The 25369-nt window shown below is 38.2% G+C and overlaps 1 protein-coding gene across 5 annotated transcripts in view; it reads right to left on the bottom strand.

Annotated features, from left to right (window-relative positions):
• The window catches only part of LOC309889550 (uncharacterized protein), a 72701-nt gene extending 47787 nt beyond the window's left edge, over positions 1-24914 (bottom strand). For 4 of the 5 annotated variants that reach the window (XR_014319254.1, XM_082782398.1, XM_082782401.1 and 1 more), the window contains exons 1-7: positions 24753-24914; positions 20471-20604; positions 12191-12306; positions 9732-9896; positions 4033-4211; positions 3292-3422; positions 1670-1802 (exon numbers count right to left, since the gene is read on the bottom strand). Coding sequence is in view for 4 of the 5 variants with exons in the window: in XM_082782398.1 (XP_082638524.1) it covers positions 1670-1802; positions 3292-3422; positions 4033-4211; positions 9732-9896; positions 12191-12306; positions 20471-20604; positions 24753-24913 (1019 nt within the window). In the remaining variant the exon portion in view is untranslated. The remainder of the gene's footprint in view (positions 1-1669; positions 1803-3291; positions 3423-4032; positions 4212-9731; positions 9897-12190; positions 12307-20470; positions 20605-24752) is intronic. The other variant, XM_082782399.1, reaches the window with a different exon arrangement.
• Between the last annotated feature and the right edge of the window lie 455 nt (positions 24915-25369).

The following is a 25369-nucleotide window of genomic DNA, read 5'->3' as shown; positions in this document are numbered from 1 at the left end:
GGTTAAGGTACCTTGAAGTTAAACTTACCAAAGACAGAAATGTCATGTATATTACTCAATTAATCCTGAAGAACAGAAAGGTACAAAAAATACCAGCTCCACCTTTCTTCTGCAGCTCAAGACAGAGTAAAAATATACCAAGAGGGTAGGAGAGTTAACCACTTTATACCTACAGCTTTGCTCCACATATCAGTTTAGAAAAACTAATTAGAGGGCAAATTACTTACAATTTAGTCAAGTAAGCCCTTTAATAAAATTTATATAATAGTGATGAAATGGATTTAGGGGTTTTATAAAACACTAAAAAAAGGAAGTGGTCAGCATAGTTTATTCTTACAGATGAAACTGCTTCAACAGCCCAGAGGCTCTTTTTCAGCATGTACTCAAAACTGACAGTAACAGTGGTAAATCATTAAAACAAAACATAACTATCAACAGATGTTTAAAACACAGGTTTTCTGCAAGTGAAAAAATGCAAATTTATTTTCTAAAGCTCAATTTGGTTTGTGTGGATACAAAATACCACAGATTACTGGAATGTTACACAAAGATTATTGTTCAGTTGTATCCTGAGTTACAGAAACAATAGAGAAGCATACAATAAGGAAGCCTGCAAATGATTCTTCTTGCATTAAAAAGGTACCCAATGGTTTAATGTTATTAGATAGCAAGATACTGCAGTACATGTTATTAAAAAACAAAAAAAAGCCTGCACTTAAATCACATTTCTTTGGTTGTATAACTTATGTGGTATACCCCTCTGACCAGCTTTTCTGTATGTAAAAGAATTCTAGTTGCCCTGTTAAAAGGCAATGCATGAAAGGATGCAATAGAGCTGTTGGTGCAACACTGACACCTTTTTAAAGTTTAAGCTATCAAATGCATTGAGTTTCTCCCCGCTCCCCAGAATGAGAGAAAAAAGAACTTACAGAAAAGTTAACAGGAAAAAAATAAAAAAATAAAAATTAAAGAAAAGTGATTTACACAGACTGAATGCTCAGAAGACATTCTTGACATTGGAAGAATATGAACCATTTCAGAAAGTATTACACACGCTAGACTGTCTCATTCTTTGAAAAAACATTAATGGATAACCATTAAGGGTTATCTAGTAATTTAATTTCTTCCCATATTCCAAGGACTGTTTCAGAAGTTAACGATTTTAGCAAAGCAAACACTGAAGAATGAAAAACTGCCCCTAAAACCTTTTTTTCCTTCTGACTTTTAAAAATTTAACTTTACATTTTAAGTACAGTAAACAGAAACACTGCATTTGTTAACTAGATGTTTAGAAGTTCAGGACAGCAGGAACTTTCTACTAGCAAAACCAGATAGCATATCAGAGTTGAGGGTGTTAACAGTAAACTAGATGTTCCATACACAAAATACAGATAACTATTTTAAAAATATGTAAGTCAGAAATATGGTTTTCATGACACAAAAGTACCTTCTAGTGTGTTTTAACTGAAAGCAATCCTGAAAACATTTAGCATTTAGAGGGAAAGAGTATCTGTTCTGAGATAAAGATCACAGTTACTCTGATCTGGTTAGTAAAAGTTACTTATCTTCCCTACAGTGATACTTGTTTCATAACTCAATAAGAAATCTTAGTAACCACCATCGCTCAAGAAAAATAGTATGATCTTAGTCCAAAATAAAAGATACCTACCTGTGTTTTGAATGTGATCTTTTCCTTCTAGATTGGGATTTTGAGCTAGACCTGGATTCTGAACGAGAATGGGAACGAGATCGACCCCCTTTTCTTTCACTGCTCTTTCCAGACTCTGAGAGGGAAAAAAACACTTTGCAGTGTAAGCTCAGAACATTTAAAGATCCTAGTTAACAGTCTGGCATAAGTGGAATGTACCAAATATAGTGCAAGGGGCCTACTCTTTGCACATCTTCCTTCTTTGCAAATATCCTTCAGAAACATCCAAGAAAGTCATTGCATATATTCATTGAGTGCAGCCATCCTGCAGCAGTACACATAAACCAGATAATTATAAAAAGCTAGCTCTATTAGGAAGGGGATTTATGGTGCTGCCACAATGCATAAGATTACAGCAACATATTCTCCTCCTAGTGTATTATTTAATACAGCTAATGTATTTTATTTTTTAAATAACCTGAGAAGAATAAATTTAGAGGGCATAATTACTGTTTACATTTTATGCTCATTTTTCAAAATTAGGACTTTCTATACTTTTTTGATATTTTAACCATTGTAAAAATATTGAAGTTTTATTGCTTAAACATTATTTGGAGGAGGAAGGAAGGAGAGAAGGGGGGTGAAAAGTTTGATCCAAAGGCCAGGAAGTCAATGGAAAGCTTACTAGTGACCTCAGAAGACTTTGGTTCAGACTCTAAAGGATTGTTATTCTGCTGCTTAACATTAAGGAAATGTTAGAGCTATTTTCTTCCAACCCTAAAAAAAAAAAAAAAAAAAAACACAATAGGGAAAAAAATAAAAATAAAATCAAGCCCACCAACACCTACTCTACTACCTAACCTACATAAGTCAAAGCCTGGGTTTGTTAATAAGAATAACAAAATCCCACTGATCAAAAGAAAAAGGAAGATTTCAGTTGAAAGCTTAACGAGTTGAGAATTTTTATGCTATGGTTTTCCAAGCAGTTTAAGTCAGCAGAAATTAGCACTGAAATGTCCATCTAATCTCTCAACCCATCGACACCTTCCTTTCTTTGACCTTGTGTTTCAGCATTAACAGGGATCAAGAAACCATCTTGGATGGAAAAAAAAAAGTCCATTAAGTTTTATCCCAGATTCATTCTCTGATCCCATTTGCTATGAGGCTGCACATAGTCTTGAGCTAGTATAAGAGCATAGCACAGGGACAAACTTAACCCACTGAAAGTAAAGAAAGCATAATATTGATGCTTTCATCAGCACGCTAGCTTCCCTCTGATCATGAAACTACGGCATTAATGTGTGCTAGAGAACAAAACAAAGCAATTTCTTTTAAAAGTCTGTAAGTGCTTTAAACTGAAATGATGCCAACATCAAGTATTATTTAGTTTAGCACTGACTACATGTTTTTGAAAACATTCAGCGAGCATGTATCTGAAAATAAGATATGAGGAAATAAAAAGTCAACTTCATTCTACTGCTTTCTTCCATGAGAACAGTTTTGATTATATTATTTCATAATTATATTATTGAAGCAAATAATAATAAAAATGAAAATAATAAAAATAATGACCATGTATTATTTTCATTGGCATGTACCAAGGTACAAACATATCTGTTAGGTAGCAAACCTAATATACCTACCTGGCTCAATAGCAGCAGATATGAAAGACTGGGCTTCCCTTACTCTCTTCATCACTTCTTCCAGTTCTTTGGCAGCAGCTTGTGGCGTCATTTCAGGAGGCTTCACTATTGCATTGTTGGAGTGGTTTATTCTAAATTAGGGAAAAAAGCCTTTAACCCACAAACACTTTAGAAGGAAAAATGAAAAATAAGAAAGGAAAACACCTTAACTCCCACATATAACTGAGAACTCTGAAGTTCAAGCAAAACTACAGATTTTTTCCTAACACTCATTTTATGCCATGTCTAAATATCTAAAATATCTGGCTTTTACTGCTTTCAAATCTTACAGCTTTTAAATAAGTGAGGCACAACACTTTTATATTATTCTATACAAATACAGATTAAAGTCTAGAAATCTGTTTCTCTATTTTAGATAAAATCTCTAAGGCCTACTGATTGCATAGACAACATATATAAAGTTTAATTAGTACCAAGGACTTTGCAGATTCTCTTGTTGTTATAGCTTTCACTACCTTAAGATTAGATGTAATTATATTTTACTCTATGCCATCCAGATTCTTCTTAGAGAAAGTTATGCCCAACCTTGAAATTGGAGTTTATGAAAGTGTTCCAGTTTGCTAACAGGTCCTTATATTGAATAAATATTAATCACAGCAGTTTCTTTTAGATCAAAATCATAAACATAAGGATACTAAGAAACCTCTCATTCAATATTCATATTGGTAATTAATTTCTTACTTCAGTGGCCTGTCTCCAAACATAACTCCATTAAAGGCAAGAGCTCGTGGTACAGAATTTTGGTCTGCAAATTCCACAAAAGCAAACCGTGTTGGTTGTGTCTCATCACCTGCCATTCGCACAAATTTGACTTCTCCAACTTGTTTAAAGAATTCAAGCAGTTGATCTGCTGTTGTAGTCTAGAAAGAGATGAAGAAGATGCAGAGCTCAGCTGATTTAAAACATATGTTGGATAAGTGGTTTTCATTATAACAGATAATCTAAAGACTATATAGGTTTTGGAAAGACATCACACCGTTATTACATAGGCAGCGTGAATTTGGTGATGTTACACTTCAGGAAATACAGATACTATTTTTTTTCTTCCATTAACATAAAGAATATACTATAATTTAAGACAGTACAACCACAAGCCCTCAAGTAAAACCCTGAAGAGCTATGTTTAGGTTATAAATACACTTGCACAGGATATTGCACTTTTCAGGCAACTAAATTGAAATAATTGATGAGGGAATTCTTTATACACCTACATCCAAGCTATTTTTGGTACTGGTTGTGATTTTTGATCAATAGAAACAACAACAAACAAATAAAAACAAAACCAGAACAACTAAGTCAGCTTTTAATCTGTTTCTCCAATAACTTCAACTACTTTTATTTTTTTGTGATTGATAATACTCTAGTACATACTTCAGCAGTCAAATAAACACCAAAATCAAATACTTAAATTGTCATCAGTCAAAACCAATTATTTTTTAAATAAAAATAATTTTTTTAAATAAAAAAATTGCTGGAAAAAAGAAAATCTCTGACAGTCCTAGTTTTCCTGTCAGAAACTCACAGAATGACTGAGATTGGAAGGGACCTCTGAAGATCATTTAGTCCAACCCCCCTGCCAAGCAGGATCAACTACAGCACATTGCGCAGGATGGTATCCAGGAGGGTTCTGAATATCTCCAAAGAAGGAGACTCCACAACCTCTCTGGGTAACCAGAGTCTAAATCTATCCTCTTTTAGTTCAAGACCATTACCCCTTGTCCTATTCATTATCTACCTGAGAAAAGAGTCCTTCTCAATCCTTTTTACAAGAACCCTTTAAGTATTGAAAGGCTGCAATGAGGTCTCCCTGGAGCCTTCTCTTCTCCAGGCTGAACAGCCCCAGCTCTCTCAGCCTTTCTTCATAGGAGGGGTGCTCCAGTCCTCTGATCATCTTTGTAGTCCTTCTCTGGACTTGCTCTAACATGTCCACATCCTTCTTGTGCTGGGGGCCCAAGACCTGGACGCAGTATTCCAGGTGGGGCCTCATGACAGCAAAGTAGAGGGGCACAATCACCTCCTTTGACCTGCTGGTCACACCTCTCTTGATGCAGCCCAGGATGCAGTTGGCCTTCTGGGCTGCAAGCACACACCGCTGGCTCATGTTGAGCTTTTTGTCCACCAGAACCCCCGAGTCTCTCTCCGCAGCGCTGCTCTCAATGAGTTCTTCTCCCAGTCTGTACCCATGCCTGGGATTGCCGTGACCCAGGTGCAGTACCTTGCACTTGGCCTTGCTCATAATATAGAATCATATCATAGAATCATTAAGGTTGGAGAAGACCTTCAAGATCATCCGCTCCAACCATCACCCTACTACCAATGTCACCCATTAAACCATGTCCATAAGTACTATGTACAACCTCCCCTTAAACATCCCTGTGTGGCTATTTAAGGTGACTCTACCACCTCCCTGGGCAACCCGTTCCAATGCCTGACTACTCTTTCTGAGAAGAACAGTCCCCTAATTTCAAAAATTAAAGCTCCCCTGGCCCAACTTGAGGCCATTCCCTCTAGTCCTATCGCTAGTTTTCTGTGAGAAGAGGCCGATCCCCAGCTCCACACAACTTCCTTTCAGGTAGTTGTAGAGAGCAATAAGCTCTCCCCTGAGCTTCCTCCAGACTAAATAATCCCAGTTCCCTCAGCAGTTCCTCATAGGACTTGTGTTCCAGGCCCATCATCAGCTTCGTAGCCCTTCTCTGAACAAGTTCCAGGGCCTAGAGGTCCTTCTTGTAGTGAGGGGCCCAAAACTGAACACAGTACTGGAGGTGTGGTCTCAACAGAGCAGAGTACAGGGGGTTGATCACCTCCCTGATCCTGATGGCCAACCTATTCCTGACAAGCCAGAATGCCGCTGGCATTCTTGGGCACCTGGGAACACTGCCGACTCATGTTCAGGTGAGCATCAATAAGCACCCCCAGATCATTTTTCTCTGCACAGCTTTCGAGCCACTCTGCCCCACACCTGTAGCGCTGCATGGGGTTGTGACCAAACGTAGCCATGTTGATCCTCACCCCACTGGCCTCTACCCATCGATCCAACCTGTCCAGGTCCCTCTGCAGGGCCTTCCTACCCTCCAGCAGACTGATACTTCCCCCCAACTTGGGGCCGTCTGCAAATTTCCTGAGGGTGCACTCAGTTCCCTTATCCAAATCATCAGTAAAGATATTCAAGAGGATGAGCCCCAACACTGACCCTGGGGAAACACCACTGGTAACTGGTCACCAGCTGGATTTCACTCTGTTCAACACCACTCTCTGGGCCCAGACATCCAGCCAGTTTTTTACCCAGCAAAGAGTGTACCTGTCCAAGCCATGGACTGCCAGCTTTTCAAGGAGAATACTATGGGAGACCGCGTCAAAGGCTTTGCTGAAGTCTAGGTAGACTACATCAACAGCCTTTCCCTCATCCACCAGGCGGGTCACCCGGTCATAAAAGGAGATGAGGTTGGTCAGGCAGGACTTGCCTTTCATGAACCCATGCTGACTGGGTCCGACCCCTGGTTGTCCCGCATATGCTGCGTGATTGCATTCAGGATGACCTGTTCCATCACCTTTCCTGGCACCAAGGTCAGGCTGACAGGCCTGTAGTTCCCCAGGTCCTCCTTACGACCTTCCTTATAGATGGGTGACACGTTAGCAAGTTTCCAGTCATACAGGACCTCTCCAGATGACCATGACTGCTGATAGGTGATGGAAATCAGCTCAGCAGTCACATCCACCAGCTCCCTCAGCACCCTCAGTTGGATCCCATCTGGCCCCATGGACTTGTGACAGTATAGGTGGAGCACCAGGTCTCTAGCTGTTTCCACCTGAACTGTGGGGGGTTTCTTCTGCACCCTGTCCCAGACAAATTCCAGGTGGGGAGGCTGAGTACCCTGAGGATAAGTGAAGACAGACATAAAGAAGGCATAAGGAAAAGAAAGATTCCTTATCCTCAGTAGTCATGTATCCCCCTGCGTCCAGTAAAGGAAGGAGATTCTCTTTGGCCCTCCTCTTGCCGTTAATATATTTGTAAAAAAATTTTTTTTTTTTTTTTTTTTAAATCATCCTTAACCATAGTGGCCAGGTTAAGCTCATGCTGGGCTTTGGCCTTCCTGATTTTTTCTCTGCATATGCTAGCAACTTCCTTGTACTCTCTCTGAGTTGTCTGCCCCTTCTTCCACCACACAAACTCTCTTTTTCTGCTGGAGACTCAGAAAAAGTTGTCTGTTCAGCAACACTCATTTTTCTTCCCCACTGACTCATCTTACAGCACAAGGGGACAGCCTGCTCCTGCACCTTTAAGACTTCCTTCTTGAGGAGCATCCACCCTTCCTGGAAGACCCCTCTCCTCTTCAGGACTGACTCCCAAGGGACCCTCCCTACCAGTGTCCTGAACAGTTCAAAGTCTGCCCTCCAGAAGTCCAAGGCAGCAGTTTTACTGACCCCCCTCCTGACTTCACCAAGAATACGGAACTCTACCATTTTGTGGTCACTGCCCAAGACAGCTCCCGACCACCACATCTCCCACCAGTTCTGTGTTCATGAACAGCAGGTCTAGTAGGTCACCCCCCCCCCCCCCCCGGAGGCTCATTAACCAGCTGAGGCAGGAAGCTGTCTTCCATGCACTCCAGGAACCTTCTAGACTGCTTCCTCAGGGCTACATTTTATTTCCAGCATATGTCTGAGAAGTTGAAGTCCCCCACGAGAACAAGCACTGGTGATTGAGCAAATTCCACCAGATGCTTACAGAACACCTCATCCGCCTCTTCATCCTGGTTTGGTGGTCTATAACAGACCCCACCAGGATGTCCACCTTCTTGGCCTTCCCCCTGATCCTTATCCACAGGGACTCTACCTTATCATTGCTAACCTCGAGCTCAACAGCATAGAAACACTCTCTAATATAGAGAGCCACACCACCTCCCCTCCTTTGTTGCCTGTCCCTTCTGAAGAGCTTGCAGACATCCACTGCAGCACTCCAGTCATGGGAGCGGCCCCACTGCGTTTCAGTGATGGCAAGTAGGACATAGTTTGCCTGCCCCACAGTGGCTTCCAGCTGCTCCTGTTTGTTGCCCATGCTGCATGCATTAGTATAGATGCACTTCAGTTCCACCATTGCCCTTGCCCCTAACCCTGGGACTTCTCCCCCAGGTTCATCTCTATCAAGCCTCATACCCTCCCCATCTCCCTTCATACCTAGTTTAAAGCCCTCTCAACAAGCCCTGCCAGCTCCTGGGCTAGAATCCATTCCCCCCTTTGAGACAGGTGGGACCCATTTCCAGCCATCAGGCCAGGTGCCAAGTAAACCTCCTCATGATAAAAAAAAAAGTTATATATACATATATATATATATATCTCCTGTGACAGCATCAGCCTCTCAGCCATGTATTAATCATCTGGGCCTTCCAGGTCCACTCAGTGTCCTTCCCTTCCACTGAAGGGATAGAGGGGAAACACCACCTGTGCTCCCAGTCCACCCACTAACCACCCCAGTCCCCTGAAGTCACTTTTGATAGCCTTTCAGCTTCTCTCAGCAATTTCTTCACTGCCAGCCTGAATTATCAGTAAGGGGTAATAATCAGAGGGGCAAAAAATGTCAGGAAGTTTCCTGGTAATGTCCCTGACCCAGGCCCCAGGGAGGCAGTGAAAGCCATGGAAGCCTGCCCTTTAATCCTTACCCATAAGCTCTCAACTCGCTCTTCATCTACCCCTAGGCACAGCTCCACACATTCCAGTTGCTCTCTCACATAAAGAGCAACTCCACTACCTTCTTCTCCTGGTCGATCTTCTCTAAAAGCATGTAGTCCTCCACGACAGCATTACACTCGTGTGAGCCATCTTACCATGTCTCTGTGATTACAATGAAATCATAGCCTTTGAGTTTTGAGTTATTTGTGTGTGGTCACAAGATATTTATGAAACTCAAAGATATTTATGCTAATTTTGCAAATTTCCACTAGGAAAAATCATTAACCTTTTGCCATAGCTAATCCCTTGTATGTCAAAAAGTAAATTCCTTCTTACTGTACTTAGGGAACTGCATGCTGTTATATGAGACAGCTACCATGATCTTACAACTTCTGAGACACTGCTCAGCTAACACAACCCAGATGGATATTTCATCAATGCACACAATTATATGCATGTTTCTTGAATTCAAGTAGAGTATGATTTCTCTGGTATCTTGCTAGAATGAATTCCACAGCCTAGACTGAACTTATTGTCACAGGAACATTCAAAATATCACTAGTAAACAATAAGAACCTTTCTTTTTTTCTTTTGGTTGTTTAAATTCCTATTGAAATTGATTAACAAAAGTTCTTAACACTTAAGATTGTAATTTATGAGTTACAACTCTACATCCTCCATTACTATTTCCAACAAAAAAAAAAAAAATCTACCTGTGAATTCAAGTTTCCAACATAGACAGTTCTCCTGATTTCATCAATTTTGGATGGATCCACATTCCCCATAACTGGTGGCTGTGGTATTTCTCCCAGTGCTGTAATGTTAGGGTCCAATGATGCTGCTGATATTGCCCCCAAACTGCCAAGTGAAACACTGAGCTGGAGGAGAGAAAAAAAAAAAAAAAAAAGAATATACACAGGCAGAATATACTTCACTTGTTAATACTTATCTTCCTTGTGCCTTTCTGTAAAAGTCAACTCAATGAATGTAGACACTATTTTAAACTGCATGATCCCAATTGAGTAATTATTTTTTTAAGAATAAAAATCTACCCACAAATAACCATATATAGTTAAGATTTTCTGTGTGCTTTTGTAGTGGTTTAACCCAGTTAGCAGCTAAGAACCACATGGATGTTTGCTCACCCTATCCACCCTCGATTTTCCCGGAGGCTGGTACATGATAGGGGATGTGATACACCCACTCAATACCATGCTCTTTGGCCCAAGTGTCTATAAGGTTCTTTCGGAAATGAGTCCCATTGTATGACTCAATTCTTTCTGGGGTACCATGTCACCACAGGACTTGCTTTTCACAGAACTCTCTAGGTTGGAAGAGACCTCAAGATCATAAAGTCCAACCTCTGACCTAACACTAACAAGTCCTCCACTAAACCATATCACTAAGCTCTACATCTAAACGTCTTTTAAAGACCTCCAGGGGTGGTGACTCCACCGCTTCCCTGGGCAGCCCATTCCGATGCCTCACAACCCTCTCAGTAAAGAGGTTCTTTCTAATATCCAACCTAAAACACCCCAGCACAACTTTAGCCCGTTCCCCCTCATCCTGTCACCAGGCACATGGGAGAACAGACCAACCCCCACCTCGCTACAGCCTCCTTTAATGTACTTATAAAGAGCGATAAGGTTGCCCCTGAGCGTCCTCTTCTCCAGGCTGAACAAACCCAGCTCCCTGAGCCGCTCCTTGTAAGACTTGTTCTCCAGATCCCTCACCAGCTTCGTCGCCCTTCTCTGGATTCGCTCGAGCACCTCGATGTCCTTCTTTCAAGGCCCAGGATAGTGTCCCGAGCAGTGGCATGGGGCACAGGATATGTTTCCAGCCATCCGGTGGTTGCTTCCACCATTGGAAGTATGTGGCGCTTGCCAATGCAGGATTGAGGGAGTGTGATGTAATCAGTCTTCTGGGCCTCCCCATATTTATATTTCAGCCATCATCCTCCATACCAAGGAGGTTTTGACCATTTGGCTTGCTTGACTGCAGCACATGTTTCACAATCATGAATAACCTGTGCTATAGTGTCCATAGTCAGGTCCACCCCTTGATCATGACCCCACCTGTATGTTGCATCTCTACCTCAATGGCCTGAGGTGTCATGGGCCCATTGAGTTATAAATAATTCACCTTTATGTTGCCAGTCCAGGTCCACCTGAGCCACTTCAATCTCAGCAGCCCAATACACCTGCTAGTTGTTTTGATGTCCTTCAGTGGCCCAATTCTAAGGTGTTAGAAATCTTCAGCAAGACACCAGTAACTTTTTTTTTTTTTAATGTAACAAAAAGATACTACTTAGCTTTGTCTTGAAATCATCCTTTCATTATTCAACAGGAAGTGTCAGATAGCTTGACTTCCTCTTTTATAGTGTAAAATTCACAAATAATTTATTAGATATTTTATATAAAAAACAAGCAAATTTACCTTGGAAGGTTAATTTAGAAACAAACGTCTCTAAATAACACAATTATACTTGATTAGAAACAATTATAAAGTGGAAGCACAAGTAAGCACGTTTTTGTCTGTGAAGTGCCTGAACTATCACTTCCCAAGTCAATGAGTGCAATATCGCCTATTTCAAGAGAGGAAAATAAAAGCCATCATTCTTGTCAACTAAAAGTGATTTTCAAATCCATGCAATTTCTCTTATACAATGACCATTATGAACCATACATGGAATTAACATCAAAACATCTAATTGGTGATTTTGATCCCACTGTTTAATTATTTGTATGCTCTAAAACAGGTGTTGGAGGACAATCTTCAAAAAGGATGCTGACCTGTATGTGCAGATTTATTAAATGTTGTTTTAACCAAGTTTTATTCTGCAACTTCTTTTTTTTTTACGAAAGGAAGGAAAGAAGGAAGATACTAAACATTAATTTATTTTAGGATGCTGATCAAGAATGTTAAGAATATAGAAGTGGAAATATTGTTTCTAGTAATGGAGACAAAAGAATAATTTAAGGACAGATTTGGGACTCTGCACATGCACATCTTGCAGTCTACCCTCAGAAGAGGCACCACAGCTAAATCTTCATTTATTTAGCATATAAGAGGACAACATCCATGGATCAGATAGCTGTTGTTCTCTGAACACAGAAAAGGCTATCGAGTATAGAAGAAACCAGAAATCAAATAGCAACTGAATTTTACTTACTGTAGTCAAAGGGGTTGGTGTAGGTATAGGAAGCAACCCTGCACCAGGCATCAGGCTTGTCATAGTAGGAGCAGGTGCCAATAGAGAAAGGGCTTTGGCTTCATCTGGGATTTTACCTGAAGAAGCAATTGAAAGCGTTATACGGCGTTGGAACACCACACAGATTTTCTACACATTTTCTATGATTTTAGAATTATCCTTACATTTAAAAAGGTTCATTCTTATTTATTACCTGTCTATGAGATCCTTACAAAGAAAGTAGTAAGAACAAATGCAAGGAATAAGTTTTCCCTTTTAACCTGCTCTACTTTAAAAAACACAAGTGAGCAATACTTCAAAGACTAGCAATTTCATTAATGGATTATTTTAAAAACTGAACAATGCACACAATCATTTAACACTTTGAACTGTGGATCACCTGTACTGGAAATTAAATGTTCATGAACCAAACGATATCAAGCATGGACGATTTCCCAGGACGATGTTTTCACGGTGATCGAAAGTTGTTTTACACATGAAAACTGTTCATGTTAGCTGCATCACTAATAGCACACAGAACATCAGATACAGAAAAGAATATCAGTTTTTAAAGTTTAATCCCCATAAATGGCAAATAACCCAATCAGTAAAAGAAGAGGGGGAGAAGAAGAAAAAAAAAGTATTTGCTATCTGAAATTTGTGCCAACCCCCCCCCCCCCCAAATCTGGTGTTACCTATCTCTGATATAAAAATAAATAAAAATAAACTACTGTGATTCTACACAATAAATACTACAAGTGAAGTTGGGAGTTGAGGAGGGCAGAAAAATTTAGATTTTTACTGTCTTACATTCTAGGTCACCTCAGGTTATCTGAAGCTTCGATGTAAGCTGCAAATTTACTGAGATTGAAGAAAATCATAACCAATCAGCTAAGCAAGCTATATTTTCCTAAAATATGTATTTACTACAATTTCAAACAGATTATATTATCCCTGTCATGATAACAGTTTAAGTAATATCTTATCTAAACTAAATGCAGGTTTAATTCAAAGTCAGTTACAATTAGACTGCTAAATTAACCCCCCAAAATCTTCAAAAAGTAAAAGATACAATAGTTAAGCAATTTATTAAATGGACATATTAAATTTGAAATGCAAAAGGATTTGAACTAGTACAAACACTTGAAAAGTTCTAATTATACTAGGTATTGATCATCTTTTCAAAATTGTTGGTGTAACTATAAATGACACCTAACTGAACCCTCTGGTATTACCCCATAGACTTTATTGAAGTAAATGACTTTTAGAACATTTAAATAAAAGCAAGATATCTACAAAGAATGTGCCAGTGTCTTTTACTGCTTTGGTTAGAACTGTGTATTTTTAATACAAACCCCCTAACTTTAGGGATTTAAAAAGAATATATTAATATTCTTATCAAAAACAAAATACTGGAGAATTTTCAAAACTGTTCAATTTTAGCTACACAAGTTCCAATAAACTCCACAGGAATCATACTACCTAAAAAAAAAAAAAAAGTACTTAAAAGTACTGTTGCAAGCCAGTACTCCGCAGGTCTGCAGCAAGGATTGAGTTACAATAGGATGCAACCAAAGCACAAAAAAATCTAAATTAAAATTATTAAACAATTAAAAATATTTAAGAAATATGCAGCATGGGTGGAATAGAAGAGAAAGTCAGGCATTTTGAAGGCAGGCATGCAACGAGAGGTGTACCTGATTTGCCCAACTGTTCATGAGAATGAGGTACTCTGCATCTAACTAAATAACCTTCCAAATACATGCTTGCAGTAACTGCACGCAAATTAGGCATTCAATTATATACCAGCTCTTCTGAAAAAAAATCAAAATAATTGTTTTCAAACAATTGATGAACTAGACCATTAACTTACTGGACCTTATTCTGAACAGCCAGCATCTTGCAATTAACTGTATACTCATGCAGGTTTCCACAGGACCAACAGACAGCTCAAGTAAATCCAGTGACAGAAATGGTTCCTAAAACTGTGCAACTGCATTCTAATTTAGATCCTTGGTCAGTCATGTACATAAACATGCCTAATTTAAGTATGCACTTAAACACAGCCAATTAATACACACTTAACAGATTAAGGTATTTAGCCTTTTTACATAAATAGGAATTGAGTTAAGCACATAACTAAACAATGAGTTCAGTTCAAAAATGTACTTAAATGAAAAGCCTAAACTTTAAGAATACAGCCCATCTTACCAAATAACTGGATTATTAATTTGCTCAAATGTTGCTTAAGGAATACGCTAAGCACTTTCATATTCAATAGTCAACTATTATAGCAGTTTAAAGAATGAAAAACATACATATCTAAATTATATGTTAGCAGCATTTTTTCAAAGATATTTTGGTCTCTCAACAACGTAATGCTTTGTTTTAAGTACAAAATCCCAATGGTGAGTTCCATGCCACAGACAAAGATGTCCTCATTTATTTTATTCAGTAATGGAGAAGGGTCCCTCTCTACAGACAGAACCCTGAAAATTTGTCTGTATTTTCAGATAAACTGTCTTCACAAGTTCACCCTCCAGTTTTTAAAATCAGATCAAACTAATCAAACTTTAACAATTCTATAGAAAATGAATTGGGGAGAGGGGGGGCTAAAATATCTTATAAATTTCCTTTCCTGTTCTTTAGACATTTTTGAAAAATAAATCAATAAGTGAAGCTAACTAACCTAACAGCCATTAGGTTTTGGAATTTTATCTCCTTAATATTTAGAAAAGGAATACAAAGCTCACAAATATATACAGCAGAACATATCAGTTAATACAACTATTTTGGACATTAAGAATTATTTAAAATAACTGCTTTGGTGTTTAAATTAATGCTTTTAATCTTAAGACAAATGGAAACGAAGTAAAGATATTTATGTTCTAATAAGGGGCTATTGTCAAAAATAAATATGCCGCATATATACCACATACTTAGAAATATTTCCTAGAAGTTTTTGAGCTTTACCTTGATCAGAGGGTTGGAGTAACTCTCCTATGAAGAGAGGCTGAGAGAGTTGGGGTTGTTCAGCCTGGAGAAGAGAAGGCTCTGGGGAGACCTTATAGAGGCCTTCCTGTACCTTAAAGGGGGCCTACAAAAAAGCTGGGAAGGGACTCTTTGGGAGTGTAGTGACAGGGCAAGGAGCAATGGTTTTAAACTAAAAGCGGGGATGTGTAGATTAGATATTTGGAATAAATTCTTTACTCTGAGGATGGTGAGGCACTGGAACAGGTTGACCGAGAAGCTGTGGATGCCCCATCCCTGGAAGTGTTTAAGGCCAGGTTGGATGGGGTTTTGAGCAACCAGGTCTAGCGGAAAGTGTCCCTGCCCATGGCAGGGGGGTTGGAACTAGATGATCTTTAAGGTCCCTTCTAACCCAAACCATTCTGTGATTCTATAAATAGAAATAGTACTCTGAGATCTTTTTCATTAAAGGGCTGGCACATCAAGCAGGTGTCCTCCTATGTCTCTTGCCAGTTGAAGCCTGTTCTGTTAATACTACGTATTTGAGATAAGAGTCTGGTCTTAGGCTATATCTGGCTACTTTCAGATCAACATCTTCCAATGAACAGAACTGATGTTTGCACACCCAACTGAGATGAAACTCCTGAACTGGCCTTCACATACTCAGAGTTGGAACCAGATGATCTTTAAGGTCCCTTCCAACTCAGAGCATTCTATGAGTTTGATCCTCACATCTTTATTTATTTACTCCTTGCTTTGTAAAGCAATCTGTAAGCAAACAGATTAGCTCTGCATTGTCTAGAAATATTTTATGCTTCTTAGGAAGCATACAGTTATCCTAAATATAAGTTATGATTGTTACTTTTTCCAAAGTGCTTAAGAGCCCTATAGTTAACCTAATCCATACCAGCATTCATTTTGCTAAACGCTGAATAAAAGTATCTATGTTAAGCAAGTGCTAATCACAGTATTTTATTCTTCTCCAAGTACTCAGAAAAAAATAATTTCGTATTCTTCTTACTGAAAATAAATGCTTAATCCTCCCCCCAAAACTGCTTTGACATTAAGTTTGTTTTAAAAATACATTCTGTTCACATCTACTCTAAACATAAAGATTTTTTCTGCCTTTTTTTTTTTTTTTTTTAAAAAATCAATGGCAAACACACACTTATAAATAAAATAATTTGTGTGATTCCATTTATGATTCTTATTGGATTTAGCAGTAGTGATTAAAGAGATTACAACTACTGGCAATTACCTCAACTGCCACAACTAAATCCAACAGAGATCATGAAGCTCTCTCCAGCTGCAGTTCACAGCTTGGTGCATTACCAAAGTGAAACCCATTGATTTAAATGCACTTAGCTGGGAAGAACAGTGTCTGAGATGAGATACACCACCCACCCCATCACTTCTACTTCAGTGGTTCCATTTCACAAGAAAGAAGTAAGACCATCACCTAGAGACGATAACCTTCTCAGTCACTCCAGCATGAACTGCCAAGGCTTGTAAGATTATGAGATGACCAAGACAAAAAAAAAAAAAAAAAGTGTTAAAACCTCTTTTAGAAATAACCACCACTGGAGCACGTAGAAGTGCAATACACACATACAAAACTGATTCAATCTTCCCACTTTTCTCTAAAAATTACAACTAGAGAAGGATGAAGTCTTACTGCCACTGATCTCACTGGAACAAGACTATATTCACAATTATTTCATTACATTCAATATCCATGAAAGTTCAATTTCAGAAATAATTAAACTCTTTATATTAGACATAAATAGAAAGACTTCTTTTAAACAGACCATGCAAATTGGTATATTTTTCACTATTCTAATCTTCTAACACGATGTGCTCATCTGTTGATTTTAGATGCTTAAATGTATTCCAAACCAAATTTGTCTGTCATTCACAGCATGAAACTTAGTTAACCATATTCAGTACGTACCATCCACCATTGATAAACAGCTTTAGGTCAACTTCAAAATAAAACATCATGAACTCTTTACAAAATACCATTTTTAAAGAACCAAAGTACCAGTACACAAGGGAAAGAGACTGAACACAACAAAACAAAAAAGGGACAAAACAAAATAAAACCAAGGAAATAAAGCAAAATAAAATAAAAACTGAGACAAGGCGTCCATCTTCAGCAGGCCAGGCTTCAAACTCATTTCCCCCATCACTTGATGGCAGGTTTAGTGGCATGGCAAACAACACCTAAGTCAGGCAAGTGTAACAGGTCTATCTTGGCCAGTCTAGTCATCTAATAATGCACAAATATCCCACAGAAAACATACACAACCAAATTAATAGTCAAAATTCATCTACCAGATAGCATGGTCATAAGATTTAGAATGGTTAGGATGGCATCTTTTTCTTTTAACCTTTGAGCTCTCGAAGTATAACATTTAAAGAAAAAACTACTGATACAAAAGAAATATTTTGACAGTTTGATGCCACATCATTTACAATTACATTTTGTTAAATTGTTTAATAAACGTCACAAAACTAACATTGATTTATGAAGGGATGCAAGACATGGACTCCTGATGGCTCTTGAACAGGAAACATTTATTGCCATTTTTCACTACTACATATGCTTTCCCCATAGCCCCACACGCTGTCCACGCGCCTGGATCTGTCATACAATTGGTTAGAGACCCTCAGACACGCGTCTCAAGCCAGCCAGTAATTGGCCACTGGCCAAAGCTCATCTTTAACACTGTAACCAATTTACTTTATCTCAGCCTTGCTCAAGCTTTTGTTTCTACCGCTTGTTTCCTCATTATCTCCAATTCAGGAACGTGTGAAACAGCACGGAGCCACCTGCTAATTCCTTTCCCACAGATTTAATTGTGTAGTGATTCCCTCCTTATGCTCCCTTGATTTACCACTGTTTAAATGCACTCTAAATTTCAGATTTTATTCTTTAAAAAGTTCAGAGTTCTGTTTTACCTCTCCTCTGTGTTCAATTCAGTGCATGAACCATTTCATTAGTGGCACTGTTGGCCACCAATATAATTTAACCTCCCAGTAGAATATAGCCATTGCTACTTTTAAAGTCTGTGATACACTCCACTGATTCCATTAACAACGTATTATATGATACATAGTAAATCAAAAAATGTTGCACTGTGGTCTCCAGAACCATACTTCTACACAATAAATTCCTCAGAAAGTTAAACCTATATGATTTCACATCTTTACAATTTAAGATCAGTGACTCTGTTAAAAACTTGCATGGAAACAGCAAACAGCATTCTGACATTAAAGAAAAAAATTGACCTCACAACCCAATCACTTGTTTACCTAATTACATACAAATCTCTGGGGTCTAGAATGATTTGGAACAGTAATACTTTCTCCATAATACATTTTCATCAGAAATACCTAATAAGTCAGCTACAAATGGCATTGGAAGAAGAGTTCTCAGAACTCTGACTTTATTTTCCTTCCATTCATTGTCTACCACTAAGAGACAGGAAAAATGTAGCTTTACCTGCCTGTTCTCCTATCATGTCAGGCAGTGATCTCATCACAAGAAAAACACCAGGAAGTGTCGTTCGTTCATTAGGTGGCAATCTTCCCTCTCTGGTAGTACTGAACCAGTGTTAAGGTCTTTTGGATGAAACATAAAACTAAGATCCTGAATAATTTAGAGTCAATTATTTAGGGGCAATTTTACAGTATTAAGGACTCTGGTCTAATACATTTTGCTTATACAAAAGCTTCAAGTTATAGCAATAACTTCTTCAGGGTTTAAGAATAAGTTCAAAAATTAAAATCAAAAAGCTCCCGAAGCAAAGGATAAAATCAACTAAAAAAATTTATGTTTCACAAAGACAAAAAATATGTGCCTATATTAACAAGACTATGAGAATTGACAGTATATTGTAGGTCAGTATAACCCTTAGTTAAACTAGTTTTAGAATCTATGAAGTTTTGGAGACACGTCAGAGTTTGCTATGAACATCCCAGACCATTATTACAGCAGCACTAATCTCATACTATCCATGCCATGATTTTGCAAACATGCCAAAAGAATTAAAAAAAAAAAAAAAAAAATAGTACTCTGGGACCACTGTTAATGAACTCCAAGAAGTCAACAGCATTTTTTGAGCCAAAACCTGGCTCCTGCTGTTAGAAAAGTCATGTTAATAGCAGATATTTCTGTACTTGCTATAGTTTATGGTTCAATCATTCTAAATATTGTTGTTCGTGGCAAAACAGCTACCATGTTCGAAGTGAATTTAGCTTTATTCCACCAGCTGGCATGTTTCCACTCCAAATAGGTTAAAAAAAATATCTAGATTCAAATGGGCAGATGCTCAATTCCACTAAGATCCCAACAAAGTCAATGGGGCTTCACCTAACTGCAGTTATCTGCCTATATATACACTTCAGCAATAGTAGGGACATTCTTCATAGAATTGTACTCAGATCTGGGATATTACATTAACAATAAGAATTTCCTTATATTCCATGTATTTTTAAAAGTATGGCCTCAGAGCTAATTAAAGGAACACCTGTAAATTTAGTAATCAAACATTTTTATTTTATTAAGAGTTATAGAAGTATTTTACACTGAAAGCATTCTGTGCAGATGATTGCACAAGAGATATCTAAAAATCAAAAAGGAGTACCAGAATGCATAAGAAAGCTTTTTTATTGCAAATAAAGTAATATTTTCCACAGTAAGAAGGGAAAACTTAAGTCTTTTTATTAAACTAGCAGGTAAACATTTATATGTGAAAAGTAATTATCACCATAAATAACAAATATTTTAAGTTAGATAAAACTAAAGTGGCCAAATGCATATATAACATGTCTATAAGACATACTGGAATTCAGTCTTAAAAACACCACCATCACTCATACCAAAGGTGATACATTAAGATCCAAACTGTAATGTTACCTGTGACAGGAAATTGCCTAATCTTTTCAGTGCTCCACTGACTTCAGTAAGAACTTTATATGGGAATAAGCTTGCCAATACTAATCATATTGAAGGGGAAAACAATTTATTTTACCTTTTTCTCCCCCAAAATATATAACTATGGAAAACAGAATTATCCTAATTAAAAGCGACTTTTTTTTCCCCCCCTAATGCTGAATTGAATTAAATCTATACAATTAGGTTACTCCATTCAATTTTATTTCAATAATATTTTTTTCAAAAAGCAATAAAACAAAATAACAGAGCACTACCTCCTTACATGGAAAGCTTAAAACAACTAGCAGACAGGACAAAGACCAAAATTACAGAAGAATGTCTAAAATACCAACCTTCAGCACATGGCACAACTATCAAAGCTCTGTCAATAAAAACTGTGTTAGTTAGATGCTGGGCCACACCAACACTTGATGCCTCACGAAACTTAATATAACATACTTTGGAAGAAAAAGCAAGAGGTGCGTTGCTGCAAGATAAAAGGGGAAGAAAAAAAAAAAACAATTAGTTACATTGAATACATTTGTGTGTTTTTTTTTGTTTTGTTTTGTTTTTTTGTTTGTTTGTTTGTTTTTTGTATATATGTGTTTAAGTGTACTCATTGTGGCCTTCCAGTACTTGAAGGAAGGTGTATAAACAGGAGGGGGAATGCCTGTTTACATGTGTTGATAGTGATAGGACAAGGGGGAATGGTTTTGAACTAAGACAGGGGAGATTTAGGTTAGAAATTAGGAGAAAGTTTTTCACTCAGAGTGGTGAGGCACTGGAACAGGTTAGGTTGCCCAGGGAGGCTGTGGATGCCCCATCCCTGGAGGCATTCAAGGCCAGGCTGGGTGCAGCTCTGGGCAGCCTACTCTAGTGCTTGGCAACCCTGCCCAGAGCAGGGGAGTTGAAACGAGATGATCTTCAAGGTCCTTTTCAACTCAATGATTATTATATATTTTTTATTTTTAAAAAATAATATTTTTTAGACTTCCTGGAAAAAATACCCAAAAGACTATAGAAATTTACTAACTTGTCTACTTAATATCACTAAAAAGTGATATTAACACCTCCTCCTTTTTATTGGAAACTTATAGAAGCCAAAAACCCAAGTTAACAAGACTTATTCTCTTTACAGATCTCGCTATACAACATTTCCAATTACTATTCTAAGTAACACAAAACAAACTACATCCCATTTGTCAAGTAAATATTTTATAGTTAATCTTTTTTTTTCCCCCTACACTGTATAAGCCTTGTTCAGGGAATTCAAACAATAAGTCTGGCCATTTTCAGCAAGTCCTTCAAATATTAGCCCATACTAACTGAAAAAGTGTCTTAGGTCTTCACCAAAAGTGTTTTGTTAATTCTTATTCATATTAAAGTGATTCTTGAGAATTCTTTCAAGTGTTTGGTCTTAGTTCACTAATGTAACAGAAATCCTTTATATCATCTACCCTAGTTTGACATAGTATAATAAGCAATAACATTGGAAGAAGTAATAGGAATTCACTCATTGTATTATGCATTAGGAAGACAATTACAAATATATATGTTGGGTAATTTGCTTTTTCATTAAAAAGTACACCAGGAAAGATGTCAGAAAGCAAAATATGTAAACATTGTAATCTTAATCAAAGTCAAAAATATTTGTTTTTAAAAAAATGTATTCCTTAGTTGAGGTTTATATCCTTTATACAAGCTTTTTTCTTTTATATTTCTTCATATGAAGAAAATACACATAAAGTCTTCAAAGAAAGAATACTTCAAAGAAAAAAAGAATATTGCTGGAACATCAGCAAGTTCCATTTGAAGATTGTACTATCTTCCAAGACCACTCCAGATCATCCAGAAGCAAACAGTATTATAGCAGGGTTTTCAACACCTAATACAGACATCTCATCTCTCTCTGCTTTCCAACAACTTGGTCTGCAAAAATCCAATTTTTTTCTCAAAGATTTTCAACGTTTAACCACTTGAAAATCATCTTACAGTCACATTTGAAGGCTTATCACTACAAATTGAATTTTGAAGGCTTCTCTGAAACAGATTTCAACTGTACAAAGCATGACTGGGACTAATAATCTGATTACAGACATAACTGGTCTCCTAGTACGTTGAAAAACATTTCTAAGCTATATGAGTATTTAGCATACTGGAGTACACATTCAAGGCAAAAGACCTGTCACACCCTGCAAACCAGCTTCAGATTTCAACTGTACTGCAAACATAGTGATTTATAAAAACTGTTTTGTCTTGTTTAGAATAATGGAAGAGTAGCCATATGTCCTGTTCTCACAAAACTCTAAGTAATCAAAAGAAAGATACCAAATTAATACTTAATTGATCACCACATTTTGTAAGATTCAATATAAATAATTTTAGGCTGTTAAAATGAACAACAACAACAAAAAACACACCACACAGCAGAGACAAAAATTTCATGGAATAGCCTACAAAACAGGGGACACAGCATTCTATCTCATGTTACTGTATATTCAAATGTTGGCATCGCTTACCACACAAGAAGTACTGAAACCAAAGGGTTTTGATTAATGAAAATAAAACACGAATTGACAAACTACCAAAACTGCACGATTTAACTTAACATTAAGAAGTCTGCTCAATCCGTTCTGGGATACAAAATAAAGGACTGTAACAGAAACTACTACTTTAAAACCAGCTTTCAGATACTAATTGCTGGGAGAAGTCACTGGGTTCAGGAAGTTCACTGAGAACACTAAAGAGTCATCTTAAAGAACTCACATTTGATTTAATGCATTAGAAAACTGAGGTGGTTTCTCTCTCCCCCTCCACATTTTGCATGCTTACAAGAACTTTAAATCGCCTAATTACACTCAGCATTGGAGACTTCCTTTTAGTTGTTTTTTGTGTGTTTTTTTTTGTTTGTTTGTTTTTTCCTTTAATAATTTTTCTGCTACATCCTATAAAACCAAGGGATGTTAGTGATAGGAGACTAGAAAAAAGTAGAAAAAAAAAATCAGTAAAAAGGAATTCTTCTCTCTAATAATACTAGTTCAGACAACCATGGCATAGCCCTATATTTTGTTCTAAAATCACTGAAACACCATAGATACCAGATACATCATCCTTGCTTCCTATTAAGTCATAGCCTTCTTTTTTCATTCAAGTCAGCAGTAAAGTGGCTAATAATGAGTTATAGGGGAATGGTGCTATCAAAGGAATCTCCTATAAGGTGGAAATTATCACCTGATTAAATTCACCATTGCTACAAATGCTTTGGATTGCTCTGACAGAGGAAAATAACTTCAGAATTTTCCCTTCCAATCCTCTGATAACACATAATGCTGCATCTTCCAGAAATAGGAAGATATTAAAAAAAAAAAAAAAAAAAAAAAAAAAGTTGTCAAGAGCAATGTTCCAAAATGTATATGTCTTTAACCAAGTTAATTCATAAATACCAGAATAAAACTTATTTCCTTTCAACCAAAAAACTAGCTTTTTTAATGAAAAATCTTTTTAAATTAAATCCATAAAAACTATTCTATGAAATACTAAAATTAAGGGGAAGAAGTAGAAGGCTGACAAACATGACTGACTTGGAAGAGATAAGGAATAATTTATACTTTTATTTGGAAATACCTTAATACTTGATTAGGAAAAAAGAAAAGAAAGCTTATATTCTTTATGAAGTGTATGCACATATATACGTTCTGTTAACTCTTGTGCATCATCAACAGAACTGGAAGTTCACATCCATTAGAAATAAGCATGCCCAGCAAAGGGAATGGGATTACAAACGTTACAGCAAACCTCTTAACTTGAATGCCCCTTTAAAACAAACAAACAAAAAAAAAAAAACATACAGGAGAGTACAACTTCACCGTTCTGAAAAATCATGCTTGATTACATAAAAATAGTGAGTACACTAAATATCTGCAATACCAAATTAGAAAAACAAAAAAAAACAAACAAAAAAAAACAGGTTACAATTGTACACAGTGCAACATGTAATTTTCTTTGACGCTTTTATCTATTAAAAAGTTAGTCTAATACTCTTAATATTACACCTTATATTATTCTTTAAACAAGAACTGGAATTCTGGAATGACTGAACACTACCATGCCACCATCCTCCCGTCTGATCCCCATCCCCCCGCCCCCCCCCCAACCTACACACACATAACTCAGGAAAGTGCCTGAGCGAAAAGAAGTGGACTACAGAATAGGTATTTCAGTAAAAGGAGGAAAAAGAGAGACGTGCGCCGCGGAAGCGCTTTGGGGACAATCTCTGAGCACGCGTCTCCCTAGGCCTTAAACTGTGACTCAGTGCCGGCATCATCCAGCGAACGGCCGAGCTCTTGCCGCTACCACTAAGCCACAGAACCCGCCGTGCTCCTACAGGCCACTCCGGAGATGCCGCAGGTACTTCAGGACAGGACCGCCATCTTAAGCTCGGATGGAGCTCCTTTCCCCTACCGTTCCTGTTATACAAAGGGGTAGGACCACGTGACCCCGCTCTCTGTGTGGGAGGTTGCGGTGCCCACAATCAAGATGTGGGGAAATCAAGTAGGGCCTTCTCACAACCCTCCCAACTCCTCTAGACCGTTTCATTCTCCCATCGCTCCGGAGACCGGTGCAGGCCCCACTTACTCTGGGGGATAGAGACGCAGCTCCTCAATATCTCCCAGGAAGCCGAAGAGAGTCCGCATCTGCTCACTGGTTACCGCCGAGGACAGGTTCGTGACCTGGATGATAGATGTGGGGCCCAAAGGAAAACCCAGCGGCATTCCGATTCCTCCGCTGTTCATCATGGCGGAGTCCGCACGACCGCTCCGCTCGCGACAGTGTCACACGCAGCCAGAGAGACGGACCTGACGACAGACAAGAATGTGCGGCGCTCGCCAGAGCGTCCCAGTGTTCACACGCTCTAGCGGCGAACTCGATTGCTCGCCGGAGGCGTTACTTGGCGGGCAGCTGCTTATTGCCGGCCAGATGAGCCGCTCCGGGGAACGGCCGCCCTCAGACCTGCCAATAGCGCTGAAACTCCTAGCTCAGCCGTAAACACCCCCCGGCTGTTGTGGTTTAACCCAGCCGGCAGCTAAACACCACACAGCCGTTCGCCCACCCTCCCCCCTCCCTCTCTGGGATGGCGGAGAGAAACGGGAAAATGAAGCCTGTGCGTTGAGATAAAGACAGTTTATTAAGACAGAGGAAATAAAAATAACAAAAATAATAACAATAATGATGATGATAGTACTGCTAATAAT

Source organism: Aythya marila, assembly GCF_965140915.1.
Source record: "Aythya marila genome assembly, chromosome: W".
NCBI lineage: Eukaryota > Metazoa > Chordata > Aves > Anseriformes > Anatidae > Aythya > Aythya marila.
Note: the sequence above shows the minus strand (reverse complement) of the source record. Positions and strands in the feature narration are given on the sequence as shown.